Source organism: Mus caroli, unplaced genomic scaffold, assembly GCF_900094665.2.
Source record: "Mus caroli unplaced genomic scaffold, CAROLI_EIJ_v1.1 scaffold_14375_1, whole genome shotgun sequence".
NCBI classification, from domain to species: domain Eukaryota; kingdom Metazoa; phylum Chordata; class Mammalia; order Rodentia; family Muridae; genus Mus; species Mus caroli.
The window spans coordinates 11,559-34,489 of record NW_018388786.1 but is presented as its reverse complement, the minus strand read 5'-3'; the positions used below and the strand labels follow the sequence as shown (position 1 = coordinate 34,489).

At 38.7% G+C, this 22,931-nt stretch overlaps 1 protein-coding gene across 1 annotated transcript in view; it reads right to left on the bottom strand.

Moving 5' to 3' along the window:
* Window positions 1–1,042: 1,042 nt before the first annotated feature.
* LOC110287785 (dynein heavy chain 7, axonemal-like) overlaps window positions 1,043–22,931 on the bottom strand; it is a gene marked incomplete at both ends in the record, with an annotated part of 32,036 nt that continues 10,147 nt past the window's right edge. Inside the window, 9 exons of the mRNA XM_021154318.1 lie at window positions 1,043–1,229; window positions 2,794–3,479; window positions 5,441–5,587; window positions 8,264–8,488; window positions 12,154–12,232; window positions 15,367–15,494; window positions 16,670–16,942; window positions 18,641–18,820; window positions 19,358–19,541. Coding sequence (XP_021009977.1) covers window positions 1,043–1,229; window positions 2,794–3,479; window positions 5,441–5,587; window positions 8,264–8,488; window positions 12,154–12,232; window positions 15,367–15,494; window positions 16,670–16,942; window positions 18,641–18,820; window positions 19,358–19,541 — 2,089 coding nt within the window. The remainder of the gene's footprint in view (window positions 1,230–2,793; window positions 3,480–5,440; window positions 5,588–8,263; window positions 8,489–12,153; window positions 12,233–15,366; window positions 15,495–16,669; window positions 16,943–18,640; window positions 18,821–19,357; window positions 19,542–22,931) is intronic.

Sequence of the window (22,931 nt, the reverse complement as noted above, 5' to 3'; positions counted from 1 at the left end):
CTGCCATACCCAGGGATCCATCCCATAATCAGCCTCCAAACGCTGACACCATTGCATACACTAGCAAGATTTTGCTGAAAGGACCCTAATATAGCTGTCTCTTGTGAGACTATGCTGGGACCTGGCAAACACAGAAGTGAATGCTCACAGTCAGCTATTGGATGGATCACAAGGTCCCCAGTGGAGGAGCTAGAGAAAGTACCCAAGGAGCTAAAGGGGTCTGCAACCCTATAGGTGGAACGACAATATGAACTAGCCAGTACCCCGGCATAGCTCATGTATCTAGCTGAATATGTGTATGAGAAGATGGCCTACTCGGCCATCATTGGAAAGAGGCCCATTGGTCGTGCAAACTTTTTATGCCTCAGTACAGGGGAACGCCAGGGCCAAGAAGTAGGAGTGGGTGGGTGGGAGAGTGGGTGTGGGAGGATTTGTGGGACTTTTGGGATAGCATTGGAAATGTAAATGAAATAAATACCTAATAATAATAAAAAAAGAACTTGTGCGTGATGTTCTTTAGTGGGACCAGACTTTATTAAATTCTTCCTTAGCTCGAACTCTCCTCCCTAGGATCTATGTATCTTATGATTTACTTTCATTTTGATAGATTTTTTGAACTCACTGGATAGATTTCTCTTGGACTTTTTATTTTTGAAAGTTCCCTAGGAGAGACATTCCTCAGTGTGTATTCTTGCTGGCTGTTCCCTGTCACAGAAAATTTCAGCAGCCGTGCAGCCACAACACAGAGACAGTGTCCAGAGATGGTGCTGACTTCCTAGCAGAGCCCCTGGTAAAAACTATGCCAGCCTCCAAAGGTCACACTGAGTAAACTTGATGCACTTTGGGCCTTGGGGGAATCAGGACAAAAATGTCCACTTTTTTTTTTTCACATTTTTTTGTCCTGGAATTCTAAAATAATAGCCAAAAGGGGAATGTATGTTGCAGGGAAGTGATGGCTTACTAGAAACAGTAACTGCTTACATGGATGTTTAAGAAGCAAAGTTGTTATCACTCCTATACATTACCAGAGATTTTTACCTACTTGTACAACCGTTTTCATCACATCCCTCCAGGTTTTATCCACAGCTTTGAATCGTCTGCCTTCCTCTGGCATTTGAGACATAATGTCCGGAGAGCTGAAAATGGGCTCCAGATAGAGCCAGGTGGCTTGTACCTTGAGCCACTCATCCAGAATCTCCTGCAGCAGCAGCAGCTTGCCCTCCCATTCCCTGAGAAACAAGCACAGTGAATCCAGTCTCAGGACAGCAAAGCAGGCAGTGTCTCAGACAGCAAAGTCCCAACCCACAGCTGCCTGCCAACACCTTGTGTGATGTTACTACTCCTATTTTTACTTCTCTGCTTGGACTCAAAGGTAAATCAATAAAACTGTCTTAAATAAAACTTTTTTTAAGAATAATTACATCAACATTTAGACTTGTAACCAATAAGGAAGATAAAACATGTATTCACAAAATTCACATTCCCCTAAATACAATGTGACAAATAAGAAGAGGCAATATTTGAATTACAGTAGGTTATCGGTTCATCTCTAAATATGGAAAACCTAATGAAGAAAGTTCCTCTATGTTTAAACATCATAATTACTCCAAAATTAACAGTTTTTATCTGCAGTTTAAAAATTGCTCTGCATTTTCATCCATCTTTGCAATAACCCTGTGCACAACATTTACTTAACAAATGAGGCTAGGGCAACCAAAGTTAAGTAGCAGGTGCAAGTTCTCCAGCTAACAAGGACAAGCTGAGACTTGACCCACAGCTATAACTGTCAGAGACACCATAACACAAGCAAGAATGCTTTATTAATCAATGAAATTTGGAAGGAGATAACTTTATTGTATATTGACACCTTACTCATTTACAAGAAATAATTTGTAATTTTCAATTTTTAAAACAAAGACATATAAATAATTCTCACAATTACAAGGTGATTTCAAATGTCTTTAAAAATGATTTTTCCCCAGAATTTATCTGGGAATTGTGTAGCTGGTTTTCAAATGGAGTCAGGAATGCCTCCAACGGGCATTTCTTCTGGCATTATTTTTTCCTTTTCTCTAGTCCCTGTATGATGCAGAACTGTTCCCACTAGCTAATGAATGATACTGAGCCCAGCCCTTCACAAGAGTCTAGCTATCCCACTTTCAGATGAGTTTACTCTCTGTGCACCTGGAAGTAGAACAGCCAATCTCAGAGAAGGAATCTCACCCATCTGAGAGTCTCTGATCATCTTAGGTGCAAGATGACCAGAGACAGAAATCTCCAAGTTGGTTTCCCTTGCCAGTCAAGTGCATACTGAAGATGATAGTCAAATTTAGTTGTCTGTCTCTTACGGTGAAATATAAACCGTTTCATACACATTACAAAGACAAACCAAAGAAGAAAAACTAAAACAGTGAAGAACAGAATGAGAGTTGCATGTATTTAGCAGCCTTCTTTTAAGAAATTTTGATTAAAATCAGTTTGTTTGTTTTTATCATTTGCTCCCATTTGCCAGCTATCATGCATAGAGCTGAAACTACAATAGATGTCCAGGGGTTGTCTCTGACAATCTAGTTTCCAAACTTGGGGAATAGCACTATTATTTGCAGTTTTATACTTTACTCTTCTTAAACTGTTTAGTCACAAGCCGGGCGTGGTGACTACACATAACACATTGAGGAATGAAATAATAAGCTTGAAAATAGGAAACGTGAAATGCACAGTCAATCCCCAGGAGAACTTTGAGTTGAATGCAAAGGGCTTGGGTAAAAGTATAAACATTACATATTATTTTACCTCATCTGCTTTTCATAAGGCTTGATGAAAGGAGATCCTCGCATAGTTTGTGTTTTGATAATGTGGTCATCCAGCAACATCTGAATGTCATCAACTGAGGACAAAATGTATGTCCCACTTTCTCTATAGGGAAGAATGACAAACTCCATGGAGTCCCATTCAGTCATCATCTTATCCATGGCCTTTTCAAGAGAATATTCTTTGCTAGCTGCTTCACTAATGCCTTCAAATCTGTCTAAAAATGGCTCCAGGTTCATGTCTATGAAAGAGAAGACTGTAGAGTCATCCGAGGGCAGCAGAGGGTAGCCAACGATGGTAGACATGGCCTCCCAGTGCCTAGGGCGCAGACCAGGATTACAGATCACTTGGATGAGAGGGATGTACTGCTTGAACTCCTCCACCATTGATTGCACTTTCTTGGTCATTGCCAGTGCATTTGGAGAATCATGGAAGACCTTCTCTAGCTTATACAGCCCTCTCCAGTAATTCCCAACATCTGCTTCTACTTGATCTGGGTTCACCTTGTGGTATGGTCCTTCAGTCCACCCTCTATGTTTGGTACTAAATTCCACAGCAGTTTCATAGAGACGGAGATAAGGGTTCAAACCATCCTGGATCTTTTTACGTTGAGGATATACTGATGGGACCCAGCCAAATGCCTCCTCTTCTGCATTGAACTGCTCAATCTGAAAAGATGGGTGTTGAATAAGTGATTCTGAAGGTGCCTGATGTTTAAAATGTTAAACACCAGCTCTCCCTGAGCCTTAACAGTAAATTCAATAAGAGTACAGACTGAGCATTAATCTATTTCCTCTTTATTTTCTCTTTCAAATTAATAGGATTTGGGTATTTCTGGTGTTCATATGTATACATTCTGAAATAATTAACAGCAGCTAATAAGTATTGTATTACCTCATCCTGAAAAGCTACTCTCCTGGCAATTATCAATTGTGATCATAGTTAAGTATGACCACAATACTATGTAATAAATCTACTCAACTTATTTCTCCTATTTAACTGAAGTTGAAGAGTTTCATATGCTTTAATCACCATCTCCCAATCCCTACGCACCAGTAACCACTATTTGATGCATACTCTTACAGACCTGACTCTTCTCTATCCCATCACGCAGTATGAGCCTTGCTGTATCTGGTTTATTAACTTAACATATTCCCTCTGGACTCAGCTAGGTTGTCACAAATGATTTATAATTTTAAAGACTAAATAGCATTTCCCCATTTTTTTGTGTACATATGTTTTGGGCAATGTTTTGTTGCATTGGCTTAACATTAGTCAAATAAATTTGCAAATAGAAGGAAATTTTACCCATTAAGACATATTAAAAATCTGGCTTTGTTTATTGAAAGAACTTAAGTGCTTTGAATAAGAAGCATAGATACATACTATGGAAAACAGAAAAAAAAGGGTCTAATTCCTAAGAGTTATTGATGCAGCTCAGGAAAGATGACTTAAATAGGTGGAAACATGAAGAGAAGTCATTCAATAATAGCTGAAAGTAGACAGGAGTAATACTGCATACCATTAGCTACTAACACATGTGTAATGTCATGTATGCATACATATGTGCTGTGCCTCAGAAGTGTACTGAAGCAAAGCAGTCACAGGTCTGTCACAGAGAAGAAGCAAGCAGACCACAGCACAGGATAAATAGGAAGAAACGGGAAACGTTTTCTCTTAGTTGTAAACTCAGTGAAGAGGTAGTCTATACAATCTATACAACTAAAAAGTTGCAGCTAGATATATCAATTAATCAAGTGACTTTGAATTCAGTGGTCCCTCTTATAAGCCAACATGAAAGCTTATTTCTACCATTTTTATGTTTTGGCCAATTTGAGATACTTATAAACTATTTTAATTATCTAAGTGGACATTCAGGACTCCCAGCGCTATACAGAGAAACCCTGTCTCAAAAAAACAAAAACAAAAAACAAAAAACAGAACTCTTAATGTAAGAAAAATACGGTTTGTTTTCACCGCAAACTATAATGAAAATTGCATTATATGTCATTATATGTGGTAAAGGATATAGCTTTACTCTTCCAGATTTTCTAATAAGCAAGCTGACTCTGACGCAGCAGTGTGGGAACACAGTGGCTCAGTGAGAGACAATAATGGGTCCAATTTTAAAACAACTGCACAATCTAAGACAGCATCTATGAATATACAAAAACTAAACAGCAATCAAATGCTATCACCTGTGTGCTTCTCTCAGTGATTACAGGAGAGCTACGATGCAGATGACTGAATGGTGCAATGGGTGACAAACTGACAGAGATAACATCTCCATCTTTAAAATAAAAGCTGAGGACCACAAAAACATGTCACCACCCACAGAGAACCACCCTACTGCTTCTCCTTGAAGCATGACTAGAAATGTGAATTGCTTCTATTATTCTCTTGCTTAATGCAACTCAACTGTTTCATCCATTTAAAAAAAAAAAAAGTCTCACTTTGTTACCTAGACTGGTTTCAGGCTTAAAATCCTGTGGCCTCAGCCACTCAAGTGATGGGAGCAAGCATATACCAGCATGCCTGGATGAATCTATTTCTTAAACGTGAATACTCAATACAAACACACTGTCTTTTTTTATTGTATCACTTCATTCTTTACAGATTTTAACTGTACCTTGTCTGCTGCTGCATCCAACTTGCCATTCAGCACCTGAGCCTTTTTCAAGTACCTCTGCACATCCAACAGGTCTCCAAATGTATGAAATTCTTCTACTTGTTTAGCATAACTCTCCAATTCCTCCACAAACCGCTCACATCGAAACTAACAAAAGAACACATGTGCTTACTATTCTTATAAAATAAGAACTTTTCTGGCTACCAAGAAAAATTTTAAGTACTTGAAAGGCTCATCAAAATTCTTAGTATGTTTTTTTTCAAGACAAAATATAAAAGAAGATAACATAAAAAATGACTGGGATCTAAAATACAAAAGAAAAAACCCTAAAATTTAAAATTAACACACTTCAAAATTCCTCTAGTTTCCTAGGTAATAAGTTGACCCTACACAATGAAGGAATTCTGACTCAATCGATAAAAAAAAAAGTGTTAAAATTATATTCTTAAGCATTTTGAAAAATTGGTGCAAAAATGACTGAGCATTTGAAAAATTCATAACTAGGATAGGGTTAGAAGGAAGATCTATTCATTTAAGGGCTAGATATCAAGCTGCATTATTTTCATAGCACTTGTGAATAACTGAATGCCTTTACTTATCTGTTGTCCAAACAGGTCTTGGATCAGCAACACAGAACCAAGATGTGTGAAAGTTCTTCTCATTCCTCCATGAACATGCATGACATGAGATGTACGCAGCTAATAAACCCAGGTGTGAAATATTAAAATTTTAATATTCTAACATAAAATATGTGTGTGCTTGGTGCAAAATACTTATTATAAAACTGTCATTGGTAAACTATGCCAAATTAAATGCGTCTAGTAATATCTATTAATGAAATATTAAAAAGTCAAATCTAGGTTATTCAAAAATAGGATCTTTTCCTATGTCATGAATCCTAGGTTGGTTTCTGTCCTCTTTTCTCTTATTTCCCAGGAAATTCATTGCTCCCACTTGATGAGTGAAGGAAAATAAAAGGAAAACTGTGCCAATATTGTGTGTAGATTTTTGAAGTAGGATACTGTATAATGAAGTACAGATAGTCCTGGACCAGTTAGGAATTTTCTAAGAGTCAATTATTGTATGGTTTAAGTATTTTATATTCATTGTTCATGTTTTTTTCCTATTTAAAATATTGGAAATAGTCAGATTGTAAAGCAGAACTATTAGCCATAGTTCAAAAATAAAACAATATCAAGGCTATGAACTAGTGTCCAAATAACGTAATTTATAAACTGAATCTTCTTTGGTGTAGTAGAAAAACAGTTGGCTTGTGATCAAAGAATATCTTAACTGGCTGACCCGAGTCGATCTTAAGAACTTTAGGTATCTCTATAAAATAATCCTGAAAAGTATAAAACTGAAATTTTCCGTTGATTTATTCACAACTAACGTGTTTTATGTTCTGTAGAGTGCTGACGGCTCTCTGAAAGACATGTTTGAATGTGCCCCACGGTCATGCATCAGAAATAAACATAGAAAAAAATGGAACACCAAGAGTGGACAGGGTCTAAGGGTACTGGTCTTATGTATGCAGTAATTCTGATACCATGGAAGCAGATTAACACGAGAGTGGGCTCATAGGGAAAGGGTGGCTTTGACTACTTTCTCTCCCTCCTTTCCTCTCTGTTATCCGCTTTCTTGTAAATGTGCCCTCCTAATCCTTTGCCTTCCATTTTCAGCCAAGGGATGATATAATAAGGCCTTTGGCAGATGCCGGTCTCTTGAATTTGGACTTCTCAGCTTGCAGAAATGTAAGTAGCAAATTTTTGCTCTTTATCAATTACCCAGCCACAAGTCTTGTGTTATAACAGCACAAAATGGGCTGAGACACTGTGAGCCAGTGACTGCAATAGCCAGTGAGATAGAACTAGAGACAAAGATTCCAGGAGCTTGCCATCTAGTGGCAGATAGAACTGATAGTAATAGTAGTGATTGGGTCATTAATATAGTAGAGATGTGTTAAAGTGAGCAATGGAGAAGCTACCTGAAGTATAGAGGGCATCTTGGAAAAAGCAATTGAGTGTGACTGGCATGTGTCAGGGCAGAGCGCTGCAGAGTGCAGAGATAACATGCAAGGTGGATGTGAGAGATGCACAGAGCAGAGAACTAGAGGATGCTTGGAGTTCACAAGTCAGGAGTGCGCTAAAAGTGGGAAACTGGACTAGAAGGTAGGCAGAGGCAAGCTGCAAAACTACCAGAAAAAAAAATAAAAATAAAAGGTAGGTATGCATTGTGTTCAAGAAAGCCAGAGTGTGCCGGGCATGGTGGTGCACACCTTTAATCCCAGCACTTGGGAGGCAGATGCAGGAGGATTTCTGAGTTCAAGGCCAGCCTGGTCTACAAAGTGAGTTCCAGGACAGCCAGGGCTACACAGAGAAACCCTGTCTCAAAAAATCGAAAAAAAAAAAAAAAAGCCAGAGTGACTGTGAGACATAAAAAGCATGTCAGCAGGAGATCTTGATGTTGGAACAATAAATACAAAATAAACCAAAATCAAAGCAAACAAGGGAAAAAACCCTTAACTTAGTACCATAAACTGTCTTATTAATGGCCACTTGTGTGCAATGTTTTCCAGCATTTTCTCTAGTCTACCTTTTAAAAAAAAATCAAGAAACGATCCCACATCAATCAAGGCACTTGAATCACTCCTTAGTCCTCCATTAGGAGAGACCCAGCATGTGTACACCTTCTGAGATTATGGGGGAGAGAAAGCTACAATGCAGGGCCGTGTAACAAAGAAGTCTGTAATACCATACATAGAGGTAAAAATCCAAACATTTGCCAAAAAAAGGAACAATTTGAAAAATCTATAATGCCAACCTTAAGGGCTTCTTGATATTGTTCTGTTTTATCTTTAATGATTTTTCTGTGCTCGTCAAAAATCTCCCCCATTCTGGCATACCACTGGAAAACACTGTTATTTAGTTTGATGTCTGCAGGAGAAAAGTTGACGCACTCGATAAGGAAGGCCAGGCAGTTTTTAGAATCCACTAGTCTCTGTCTTAGCTCCAACATGTCAGTTGTCTCCAATTTCTGAACGTGAGCCTGAAGGAAAGCAAATGTTACAGACAGCATTGTAAGAGGGAACTCTTACCAAACATGCCCTGTGGTAATACACTGCATAAATACACAGAGATGCATCAGAAAAGTATGGCTCAGAACTGGGGACCTCCACACAATTTATTTCTCAATTACCTCACCCACTTCACTAAAATAAGAGGAAGAAAAAAGTGAAAAGATACTTAACAATACACACATGCACACACATACACACATGCACATACACATGTACACACGCACACACATATCCATGCACACACACATGCACACATACACAAACATGCACACATGATTGTGCACATTCACATTCACTCATGCATACTCACATGCAGATGCACATATACATACACACACTCACACATGCACACACATGTACACACTCACACACACACACTTATACTCTCTATCTTTTATACACACAGCAATGGAAGACCAGGAGGATGCTGTGTATCCTTGGATGATAAAAGCAGATACCACCTGAGTGATATCGGCAGGAGATCTTGATGTTGGAACAATAAATACAAAATAAACCAAAGTCAAAGCAAACAAGGGAAAAAACCCTGAAAGTAGTACCATAAACTGTCTCATTAATGGCCACTTGTGCGCAACGTTTTCCAGCATTTTCTTTAGTCTACCTTTTTAAAAAATCAGATACCACCTGAGTGACTTCACTTCTTTAAGTATTATGCTTTGGGCCACCAGATATACCTGGCACATTTGCCAAGTACTGTCAATAAAGTGATCACGGGGCAGACACAGCTTTTACCATCATGACATTTTTTTTTACCATCATGACATTTGCCATCTAATTAGAGAGATGGTCATTAGTCAAATAACTGCAAATGAAAACTTTTGACATGGACAACGCTGTACCAAGAGGCCTGCTGCTGCTGCTGCTGCTGCTGCTGCTTCTATTACTACTACTACTAGTGCTTGCAGCATGTCACAGACTTCCAAGGCAGCCAGACATGAACAGAAGCTTTCCACAAACACATGAGGTGTGGCATGTGGAAAGGGGCAGGCAGAGGGAACACAGGTGAGGGTCTGCACAGATGCCAGGGCTGCAGCAGAGCNCTAATGGAGGATGCTCATTTTTAAAGAGTTATTCTTATTTCTAAGTATGTNCATGGGGTTGGAGGAAGATTAAAGTNACATGAGTTCAATTGCCCATAGAGGCCAGAAAGGGGACTCAGATCCTCTGGAGTTGGAGTTACCAGGGGTTGCCAGCAACCCAAAGTGAGTGCTGGGAACCAAACTCAGGTCCTCTCCAGGAGCAGTATGCATTCTTTTTTTAATCGTTTATTAGATATTTACTTTTTTTTACATTTCAAATGTTGTCCTCTTTCCTGGTATCCCCTCTGAAAACCCCCTATATGCTCCCTTCTTCCCCTGCTCACCAACCCACCCATTCCCACTTTCTGGCCCTAGAATTCCCCTACACTGGCGCATAGAGCCTTCACAGGACCAAGGGCCTCTCCCCCCATTGATGACCAACAAGGCCATCCTCTGCTACATATGCAGCTGGAGCCATGAGTCCTGCCACATGTACTCTTTGGTTGTTGATTTAGTCCCTGGAACATCTGGGGTTACTAGTTAGTTCATATTGTTGTTTCTTCTATGGGGCTGTGAACCCCTTCAGCACCTTGGGTCCTTTTAAGAGCTGAGCCATCACCCAAATCCCAGAAGAATGGTTTTAAATTGAACCTGGATCCCACCGGGACTTTCTGGTCTCTAGTCAACTGCCCAAATCAACTGAAGGAAGAAAGACTGTACCTGGTCAAACTTTGTCACCAAACTACCTCACTTGCATGGGGAAAACACTGATTAAGTATAGCAGAGAATTCAGAATAAGTCTACAATGTGTGGCTATAAGACAAAAATACATGACCAACCATGTCCCAATGCAATCCATCCATTGGGACATGGTTGGTCATGTATTTTTGTCTTATAGCCACACATTGTAGACTTATTCTGAATTGGATTGAAATGGATTGATTTAGAAACTATAATCTTCACAATTAATAAGTAATAAATGTCTAGTCAAACTATGTATTTTTGAATTTAGCTAATCAGTTTCCTATAGAGCCCAGAGACTGGGTTTACGTTTCCCCCTATCTATAATAAATGAGTGATTTTTGTAGTGACTACATTGACCATCTGCTTCACCTTTATTGGAATAAACTTTAAAACACAGATATTTTAAGCAACAAATAATGAATCTTATTTGCTAATTTTGTTAAAGATTATTATATGCAATAGAAACTCAGTTTGAATAACCCCAAATTGTTTAAGCCAGTAACATTCAGGAAGATAAGCAGATGGTAATGTGCACAACTCATCTTTCCACATGAGTTCTTTTCTAACAAAGAGGAAGGCACAGTGATTATTTATACCTATTACCAGCCACAGAACTACTTGATGGCCAACAACAGTTAACAAAACGTAAATATGCCTCTTGAAGTCTGTAAGAGTATGTAAAATTGATCACACACTCAGAATTCCAGCCCAAACACAGACAACTTCAAAGAATAGAAAGACTTTAACTAAAGCAAGACTCTCTGAGTAAAATTAAAAATAAATGTAAAATTTAGTTTCAGTAATTTTAATAAATTTTGTTTAAGCAATAATTTGAAGAATATGTACATGTAACCAATTGAATTCATTTTTATCATTTTCATACATACAGAATTTTGAATGAGTTTACATGTTTACAGGTTCAGTTAAATATCTTAAATGTCTTAAATATCTTAAACTAAATGTAAAGGGTTCTTTCTAATTTAGATTTGAGGAATTCTATTTTTGAAAAAAACCTCATATCCCATAAAAGATACTGTTATAGGAACAAAAGGAGCATAAAATGGAACTACTATTAGTTATTTTATATTACTTTGTCTGCTTTTAGATAGAGTTAAAAAATAGTAGAAGTAACTAGAAAAATAACCAATGTGAAAATGGAAGGGTTTGATGAGGGCAACATTTCTGCCAACTGTCATAGAAGTTGTTAGTGCATTGCAAAACACAGTCTTTTCAGACACAGAAGAAAGCACTGCTCGAGGACTGAATATCTGTTGATTAAAATGGGGAGAAAGTGTACATCTCAGGTACCCTGNCCTGTTTTGGCCAAATTTTGCTAGCACGCCGGTCAGTATTGCGAACACNGTTCTCAAGAACATCTGGTTAGATNACTACATTTGTTGTTCTGATGCATTCCAGTGTCCATGCCCTGCTGTGCCCTCTCACTCTGACCTGATTTGGTCAGTGAGATATTAGCTAATGTGACACCAGCAGAAAAGCACATATACAATAGGACACTTAAGCATCTACTCTGCTAGGGGAACCTGCACAAGGANCCTGCTGGAGACAAATGGAGCAGAGTCAATTGCCAAAGAATATTTGCACCTGTCAACTCCACTGAGCACAAACTCAATGAACAGAGTGTATTATAACAGGTGGTCTAGACAAGTGACCACACAGAGGCCAGAAGGAGCACCGGGGAGAGGCCAGCCTGAAGCACTAGACTGCAGGCTTGTGAATGAAACATTTGAAACACTGATGACTGGAAGCCTCTGCCTTAACCTTCAGAGTGGTCTATTTCTCTGCACTCTTGGGACAGTTCAGTCCCTACAGTGATACAAGCTCTTCAACACTACCTTCATCTCCATGAGCTCAGCTGTGTTTAGAGGCGTGCTCAGAGCCTTTTCAGCTATCTTCTCAAACTCATCACATAGCCTGAAACAGCAGAAAAACCAATAGGACAAACAGTATTTATTATTTAATGTTCCACTGTATGATTATGATCCATCTATGTGATGTCTAATGAATACAAATTTGTGTTAATTTACTTATTTGCCCCATATAAACTTAATGATCACCTGTCATACTCCAAGCTACAGCATTAAATGACCCCTGAGCATCTCACAGTCAGACGCCAGAGACAGTTCTTTCAAGGCGCAGTTCCTGTGCCAATCCCAGGAGATGATACAAAGAAGGGGAGTAACTAACTCTATTTACAGGGAGAGATTTAAAAACAGGTCTGTAGCTCAGAAATGTCTGGCACATGCCAATACTTCCTACTGGTCTGCCTTGTAAGCAATAAAAATAATGAACAAACTAGGGTTAGAAGAAAGAAAGTTCAGAGGTAAGGGACTTCAGCGGGGGGAGGAGGGGGAATCTACAAAAATTGTCTAGCAAAGAGCATGTGGACCATGCTGAGCTGAAGGTGGGGCTGGAAGATGGATATGCATTTTGAACATGTTTGCAAATCTCAATGGTAGAATCAACAGAGAAGGGGAGGTGTATCATAAAGAATGCAGATAAGAGGCCATGGAGTGGAGCTGTCACGCAGGTAAAAGTGAGAATAGGTAACACTGCTTTATAGGCTTCCTGGTGAGGTAGAGACATGGATAAAGCAGCTGGGCTATCCCTGTCCAGGGCTCCTACAACAGTTTTGCTGCACCTTCTGTAGGCCAGTGAGTCTGACATAATTAAAAACAATGGAGGAAGAAAGCCCAGCTGCTGGGAGCTCAGAGGGTGGTGAGAAGAGGTGGGGCTGTGATAAAATTATAGCAAATGTTTCACCCAGTACAAAGGCCTGGAATAGAAACATTCTGTGAACAGGCGTAGTGATTCACATCTGTAATCGTACTAGGATATTGAGAGGTGACTACTTGGAGTATCATGTTTTCCAAGCCAGCCCAGGGACTTAGTGAGACCCTGTACTCAAAAACATAAGGAATATTCTAGTTATTTCTATGTTTCTACCTTGTAACATTAGAAAAGAGGATGAAGGACCAGTTATAGTAATTATGCTTCTTAACTTAGATAAGTAGACTTTCAGCTGCACTCTGACTGGTATTCTCTGAGTTTAGAGTAGCCAGCTATCCTACCCCAACACCCTGTTTTGTCAACAGTTTTCCAGTTAAGAAAATAACTTGGTGGATAGAGATGTAGCTCATTGTTTAAGGGCACTTGGCCGCTCTTCCAGAGGCCCTGAGCTCAAATGCCAACAACCACATAAAGGATCACAATCATCTATAAGAGAATCTGATGCCCTCTTCTGATATGGAGGCATACATGCAAATAGAGCACTCATATACATAAATAAGTACATCTTTTAAAATAAGTTTAAAATCTTTATAAAAATAACAACTTAACAAGGCCTTAAAGTATCAGGAGCCATCTAGGACAGGCTAACGCTAACAGGTGACCTTCCTGGGGGTGGCCCACCACTTTTGCATGGTCTGTGATGAGTGAGCTCAATGGCAAGGACCCAAAGAGACTTCATCTCAGGATTGCCTCTTGCAGCTAATAAGCCGTTCCTGTCATTATTAAATTAATATAACAATCCCTGAGCATTAGCCCACCCTATTGATCAGATTTCCTGCAGATCACCATAAAGATAAACTTCCATGAGTTAATGCTGTTTAGATGAATTAATGACTCAATAGAATTCCTGATTTCGTTCAAATAATTTCAGGAAGAAGGTTTTAAGGAATGGTTTTAGTTGCTTTGCTAGACAGATGTAATAAAGTTAGAATCAAGACTAGAATGTGCCCCCTCCTCATATAGTAAGTAAAGGCTGCATAGTAAGAAACACAGTGAGCTTTCATAATTACACAAAAAGGTGAAATAGGCTTGGGACAAATTTGTGTTCAAGGAAAAACATTTAGGGCTAAGGCTATAGCCACAGGTGTGCACTATGAAAAGACAAGGCCATGTAAAAGCTGTTACTTTGAACTTGTACCGAGCATGTTAGAATGAAATCCCACTGTGAACTTATGATCAACATCCTTCTGTAACTCCCATTTTATCTATGAGGAAATTTCTAAAGAATCTTTTGTCTAAGAAGGCCAAAGAAAAGAAAAGAAAAGAAAAGAAAAGAAAAGAAAAGAAAAGAAAAGAAAAGAAAAGAAATAAGAAATAAAGTTGTTGGTTGAATGGTTTGTCTTGGGGGGCTGTTGGCACCCACCCACCCATCCATCTATCTATCTATCCATCCAAATGTATATTTTGTCTGTATGCATGTGTATAAGTAAACGTGTATGTATATAAGCATACATGAATACTTATGGAGTTGATTTAGACAGATGGTTGGGCCTGACTAAAGTGTGGATGTATGAATGTCTGTGCATATTTGCCTGTATAAAGCATTTTGATTTTTTTCCCTTCCTTCCTCTATGGCTAACAAAGAGTTAACTAGTCAGGTCAGTGAAGGGCTCTGGCCTCCTGTACAGAGAAGGGAATGCTAGCAATAAATCCTTTAACCCAATCACCATGCTGTTAGCAACAAGTGTTAACAGATATGCAGTTTCTGGACTCAGTAACTTGAAGTCAAGATAGGCAATGAAATTATAGAGAGTAACCCTACTCTCTCACAAGACCAAATCTTGCCCCAAGGATGCTCTTCCCCTCAGCTGCTTCATAGAGGACCCAGCCCCTGGGCTAAGCTCCCGTCACTAAAGAATAATGGTAGTATGACAAAGTTTGGATTTGACACCCATAGCTCCTATACAGATCAACTCTGAAAACTAATTTATGTATGGATTATACAAGTTTTAAAGTATGAAGTGAATGTCCACCTGACTTGTGCAAAAGAATGGAAGCACAATAATTAATTTACATGATTGGGAAGGCATATGAGTAAAAACAAAAAAAAACAAACAAACAAACAAAAAAAAACAAAAACAAAAACAAAAACAAAAAAAATCCTGACAAATGCATCAGGAAATGTCACTCCCTGTAGAACAGATTTAGCATAATCCTTTCTTTGAAATCCCTGTGACACTGCTCAACCTGCTTCCATTGCCAAGTGACACAAAGACCACCCCTAGAATGCAAACATAGCCACCCCAGTACTCCCATACATTGTGTTTACTTCCTGGTGATCGCGGAACATCTTGGCTATCAGTTTCCCACAGATGACATCTGCTCTCTTCACCAATGATTTGATCAGTTCCTCACAGTGCATTTCAAACATTCCCAAGCGAACAGTCTGCAGAGTGAAAAAGATTTACTTATTATGAAGCATGAATTGGAATAAGCATAAGTAAGAGGCTCTCTTCATTTTTCTATTCTCCTGGCTGCTGATTTGTGTGTGCAATGTAATAAGGTCAGGTTTTGAGATTTTTGGTTCTTGGTTTTTGGTTTTAAATTGTTGAACCAGGCATAATGGTTCAGGTGTATAACTCCTGAACTTGGACAACAAGACCAGGAAGAATGGATACGTTTGAGGCCAGCTCTGACTACATAGTGAGTTCCAGGGCAACCTGGGCTAAAGGCCAAGATCCTGTATCAAAAACAAACAGAAGGTAATAATAAAAAATTATGTGATATCACATAATTATTTAATTATGTGATAATAAAATTCACATGTGGGGCTGCAGGAGTTTCTAATATCTGACCCACCCACCTCTCCCCCACTTCCGGCAACAAATACTTTGTATTTTACATCCATCTATGAGTAAATATCACCATCATCATCATTGTCATCATCATCGTCATCGTCATGGTTTTTTAAAGTTTAGGAAATTAGGTTATTGGTAACTGAATGAAAATTAACTTCCTTTATTTTTTTATTTTGATAAGTTTTGTTTGCTTTTAGACATTGTCTTGCTTTTTAGTCCACCTGTTGACCATGAACTTGCAGTCTGCCTGCTTCCTGAATGCTAGCACTACAGGTGTGTACCACCCCATCCAGCAGTGAGTTTCACATACTTTATTTATTTCGTATTTAAAAAGTAATACATGGGCATGGTAGGGAATCTGAAGAATGGTTTTGATAAAGGGCCAAGAGAGGATGTTTAGTAATCTTTAGTATCTTTAGTAATTGAAGGAAGTACATTGTGGTGTCATTGCTGTNGTTTCCAAAACATTTGTCAACATGAAATTTAAAAGTCAGGTTCTTGGAACTGGGAGGAGATTCCATACTTATGCTCCTTTCTATTCATGTTTCTTAAATCCCTTTTCACCTTGCACTGGCATCTCATGCATGTGAGCACAAGGACAGTATATGTCGTAGCTGCCTGACACTGAGACACACGCCAGGCTGGCAAGTGTCACCACTTCTGGGTGCATATTCCTATTCCCTGGGGGCTCTAACACTAGATGTTAATACACCTGAGACAGACCATTCTCTTCCATCAAGAGTCATAGAGAAATGGAAATTACCTTTCGAGATGTGTACTGTATTTCTTCTCCTAGCTTTTGGTATTTGCGAATTTCCTCTATTAGTTTCTCATAGTTCTGATTTTGAAACAGGAACTCATCAATATCACGCTCAGCTTTTCCAGTAATCAAGAACTGATACTTGTCATACATTTTGAGGTGCTCGGTTGGCGCCACGCTCTCTCGCAACACCACCTCTCTAATCTTTTCCTTATGAGTGTCTATGATTTCATTCAGAATTATGGGCTTCAAGGTTGTTGGCTTAGATTTGCTTTCCTGAGCAGAGAAGGGAAATGGTGTCATTTCACGTACCTTTAGCTAACTTAACCCTACTATATTATCTCCCAGAAAGTGTCAATCTTACTATATTGCCTTTTCTATACAAAGAAAAGGCTGTTGTAACTTACTAATCTCTAATCTATAGAAATATGTTCAGTCCAACCTGAAGAGTTTTGTAAACTGTATGTTTTGTGTAATTTTTGTTTTCCATAAGGGCTACCTGATGTTTTATTTTTTTTGTTTTGTTTTTGTTTTTGTTTTTGTTTTTCAGTACAGTTGGGCAAGTGGTCATTTGAAAATATATGCAAAAATAAAAGCTAGGATGCAAAACAGAAAAGCTCAAACATTGCTGTGTTAGCTTTCCAAGGCTGGCTTTGGCCTTAACTCTTAAAAAGATGCTCATGCAGAGCCCCATCACCACACTCCTCAGACAAGTGAGGTCAAACCAAAGAAAGATTGCCACTCACTAGGTGGCCTTTGATGCTGATCCCTAGTTGCCAAATTCCTATTCTGCAACCATGGTTGGAATAACAGTGAGCAAGAATGCACAAGAGGACAATTTAATTAGTACATGAATATCAACATTCAACTCCTTCCCCTTGTAAATAAGAGGATCAATACGTGTGTTGGCATAGTTTATAATCTGAATGGTAACTCCTAGAAACATCTGTGTTGTGCCATCCAGAAAAAGGCATTTTTAAATCTGTAATGAGTAGAAATCAGTCTATGGTGGGCTTTCTATGACACCGAAATTGATCTCACCACCTTAGCTATCCAGTGGGTGCCTGCCTGCTATGCCTACTACTGGGCACTTCAGAAGATCAGCTGTCTTTAAGCTACATTGTTTATAGGAACACTACTGAATGTTACCACCTTGATCAGTCCCTCAGTCTTGGGCTCAGGGTGCACTTGGTATTGTCTCTTCTACAAAACAGTTTTAGAATACTTCATCCCACACAATGGGCTGCGTACAAGGTGGATTTATGGGTTCTCCTGTGAAGGTCATTAATACTCATCTTAGACTGTTTTTTACATTTTTAGCAGCTTGTCTAATTTCTAAAATAGGGCTATTTTTCCAGACGTAATTAGATTTTCAGACTGAGAATCACCTTAGAAAGTTTCTAATATTAAATTTAATTAGTGCCCATTGAGAGTTAAGAAAAATGATATTTCATGTGATGTCTCAAGGTGTTCAAAAAGTATCATATTAGATCATGAGACAGTTATGTGTTTACACTCATGGTGCCTCAGCCCTTACCAGTTTGCCTTCCAAGGAAAGAAAAGTGTATTTTAATCTATTTTCCATTCCTATCAAATGTATTAATGAACAAAATTATGAATCTGCTTCTGCATCTACTCCCAAAGGTCACTGAGACACCGTGTAATTATTTTATTCAAACTATTCTTATAATTTATTTCAAAATCTTAGAAATAAATGCAATAAATGAGTTGGAGTTATGCAAAAGCAAAGGAAGCAGTGAATTTTTACAGACTTTGAAATGTGGTGATATGAAGAACCCATAAGCAGAAAACAACTATTACAGAGTACATGAATATGTAAGAAAATTACTAAATTTGGTTCTTCTAATGTATGGCAAGAAACCAAAGTAAAGGGGTGGGGGGAGTCTATGGAGCCAAGATGGGAGCAGGTCTGATTGTTTCCAGGGCAGCAATCAGAATATCCTTGTTACTTACCCATTGGGAATACAATTTTGTCTCAACTCTTGGTACAAAGCTGACTGTCTTAATCATGATTTCATAGACATTGATAAGGATATCAATGTAGTCATTAAAGTCAGGTGTAAACTTAATGGTCTTTTTATCAAGAACCAGCCTCATGATGAAACCTGGATGTTCAAAAGCTCGAGTTGATTCCTGTAAAATGAAATAAAATAACCATAGGTATACATAGAGATATAGAGATGTAAAGGTCAATTGCTGTGAATGAAAATTACGCCAGCCCCAATTAAATACACAGAAAGGACTTTCTCTTTTACCTGTGACACCTAAACAAGAGCAGATCCTACTGAAAAAAACTGCAGGAGTGATTGCCATCCTTGGTACTGCTTGGTACTGTCTTACTGGACCTAGGGGTTAAATAGCAGGTCAAGCACATTGATCCCAAAGCATTGTTCATGCTGTAGGAAACAGTCTCCTTCCTGAGATAAAAAGAACTCCTCAAAGCAAACCTTCAAAACTCAATCTTTCTCCAAGGATTTACCCTAATCCTCACCATTGTGATGATAATCTTATTCAAACTGTGCAAGTTGACCTAACCTTTTAGCATGCAAGTGTAATAGATCTGAAGATTCTATTCCATCCTGCTATCTCATCAGAAAAGCTACCTTGACAGTTTCCTTTCTGAAAGGGCACACCTTTCAAAGGCACACCTGCTAGCTGAGCTGGACTTACAGGAGGTTGGGCAATGAGGTCTGTAAAGTCTTGCATGGAGACAAGAATGAGGCCCTGCAGCTGTAAGGTCATGAGTGTAGCAGCACAGTTGAAAAAGGAGTCCAATTTGGCACTGCTCTTGCCAGTTGGCAATTGCTTTTTTTTATTGCCTCTGTAATAAATATTCTGCACTTCTGGAAACCACCTTGAAAGAAGAAAAGACATTTAGAAGTCAATATTCTCAGTGTATTACTCCACTTACATTAGGCATTAACAGTAAATTCTAGACAGCCAAAGATCTTCATAAAGGGGTATATTGCTAAGTGACATTATCCCCTCTCTGAGCCCTAAGTGCTGGAGTATTTCACTTCTCCAAGGAAAAGAAATTTTAAATCATAACCAATAGAAAATGACTCAATAATGGGGTGCTGTAAGACATAAATCTACCCTTGCAATTATAGTTCCTGCAGGTTTTGAAGAAATATGAGCAATAACCTTAGTAGACACTTCTCTCCAGGCTCTTAAATGGTCCCCATGGAATATCTGTTAGTTTAAAGCCATAGAGTGAGTATTTGATCAAAGAGCTAGCTTATACCTAGTTAAACTCACATGGTATGCCATGCTACCATTTCCCAATAGCTTAAAAACAAGGCACAAATAAAAAACATCATGGATTTTATTTTCCCAATTTCCCTTAATGTGAAATACTGAAATGATTTAAAATGAAGTTTCAAAGGTGCATGTGTCCTTGTAATAAAGAATAATGGTGTAATTTCATATGTAGCTACCTCATGCTGAAAATCACTGACGTTTTCAGCTTATAAAATCCTTGTTGGTACTGCAAGATTAAAGAACACTGGTACTTTCTGTCATAAGGGATAATGAACTTTTAAACAATAGTTGATAGAAATGACCAGCGTGTCCTAACAGAAGAAATCTAAGTTTTAAATATAAACTTTTGCTCTACATGTACTGCAAGTCCACTTATGTCCTAGGCACAGTGTTTCAGAAGGTATAAAAAGATATTACATCATCTTTTTCTCTCATAATAATGAAAGCAGTGGGTGCATCATGGGAAATAGCTAGAAGTCAAAGGACAGAGAGACACTTTACATTTAAATCTTGGAGAAAGGCTTTACACTGAAAATAGTAATTGCCAAAGTCCTAGCAGAAGCATCTGAGGTAGAAATAGGGTAAAAAAAAACTAAAAGAACTCATGCTATGTTTCTACAAGCCGAAGGTCAAAGGATGCTCAGAGGGGAGGACAAGAGAAATAAGAGTCACGATGCAAGTTTTCAAACCAAATTAAGAAGCCATATTTGTTATTTTGTCAACAAATGAGAGATACTAAAATGAAGGGAAACATTTACAGAAACACAGGAATGGAGACGTCATTTATAATTTGCAAGGGTCTATCTCAATGATTCTCAACCTGTGGGTTGTGACTCCTTTGAGAGTCAAATGACCCTTTCACAGAGGTCAGATGTCAGATATCCTGCATGTCATATATGCATATGTATATTATTATTACTCATAACAGTAGCAAAATTACAGTTATGAAGTAGAAACAAAATAATTTTATGGTAGGGGGTCACCACAGCCTGAAGAACTGTATTGAAGGGTCACAGCATTAGGAAGTTGAGAACCACTGGGCTATCTAAATATTGGGTAACAGCCAGCTAGGAAGATAGCTCAGCTGGTAAAGTCCTTTCCGTGTAAGCATTAGGACCTGAATTCTGTCCCTAGAACACACATTAAAACACCAATAAAGCAGTGCACTCCAGACTCCAGTGTTGGTTGGACAGAGACTGGAGGATCTCTGGGGTTTCCAGAGAGCCAGTAAAGTCAAACCCACAAACCTCAGCCAATCAGAAAATCTGTCTCTAAAAACAAGCTGGAGACATCTAAGGACAACATCACATGCACATGTGTGGGCATCTCAGCACACATGATTGCTTGCTTGTACATATGTGAATGTGTGTGCAAACACGCACACAGTAAAAATGGGTCTGCCCATGGCAGAAGCAATGGGAATTAAGATGAAAGGGACACAGAAGGCATCTCAATGAATGGTAGTCAGAAAATAGGTCTTAATAGATACAAAAAGCTTCAAAATTAGAAATCAAAACATGATGACTGGAAAGTCACAAATACATGGAGATAAGCTATACACAGACATAAACAGATAAAAATCACAAGACCAATTAGAAAATAATTTGAGTGAGTATAACATTATTATATATTAAACTGAGGAATAAACAAACGTCAATGAAGAGTGGGGGTTTTTAGTTCTAAGCATCTATATTAAAATACAAGCAAATTCCACTAGACATTTCAAAAAAAAAAAAAAAGAGCAAACTAAACTCAAGAGAAGAAGAGAGGAAACAGTAGAAACAAAATAAAGAACATAACAAGTCAACATGCCCGTGGTCGTGTGATGGAAGCAAGTCCTCATTTGAGGTTCCCTCTTCACAAGTGTCTTTAGTTTGTATCAAGTTGACAAAAACTAACCAGCACAGTGCTACACCATAGACAAGCCTTAAAAACATGCTGGCCACATACAGCTGAAATGTCATTTCCCAAATAGAAAAGTTAACAGAGACAAAACTAGAATCAGTGATCAGCAGGGTCTTGTGGGATGGAGAACAACGGGGCGGCCTACCAAGAGAGAAAATGTTGCTTTGGGGCAAAGAAAACCTTCTGGAACTTAGTGGTGATGACTGCCGAGCTGTATGAATACTATATAAGCCATAGCTCTACACCTATACAAAAGTGAATGTCATGGTAAGTAAATAATATCTCAAAAATAGTACTCTGCTATGATCAGTGTGGAGGGAATGAGAAACTGTAGATGAACAATAGGGATTTTTAAAAGCCACAGAGTTTAGAGTGCTCTGGCAATGGTCCAGACCAATAACAACAGACTTAGAAGAGAGTACGTAATTGTTATGGACATGATGTGATTTGAACATGAGTGGATATGCTCTGTATATGTTTGGCAAGGGCCTAGAGCTCAGAGGACAGATGTGATGCTGCAGTGGGTCAGACCAATGGAAATATGGAATTGATGTAGATGTAAAAATGAGAAAGCCTCAGGGAATCCCCCTTTTAGGAGACAATGAGGTGAAGAGAGTCAGAAAAACTGCAGAGGTATGAATGAAGAGCTAGAAAAGCAGAGGTGCAGAGAGATGCAGGTCTAGAAAGTGGGCAGAGCACAGCAGCTGCTGAGGGCCAAGGGCACCTGCAGGGCACAGTTCACTTCACTAGTTTGCCTGCTGTGAGCTGGTTTCTGCCTTTTAGAAATGATGAACACATCCTGGCTCACCAAATGGTGCTTCGAGTCAGTGTGAATGCACCAGGAGTGTGAACACACAATGATAACCAATCTACATTCTTATCAGAAAAGAAGTCAATGAAGTTTGAGCTCTACTCTATTCTATGCCACCATCTCATTCAAGTTTGAGGTGGGGTTTGTCCCCAGAACTACAGGCTGAGATAATCCATCCATTCCCTGTCCTGAAGATGTCATCATCTGCTCTGCACTGTTATACAGTTCCATTCTTTTTTTTTTTTTTTTTTTTTTTTTTTTTTTTTT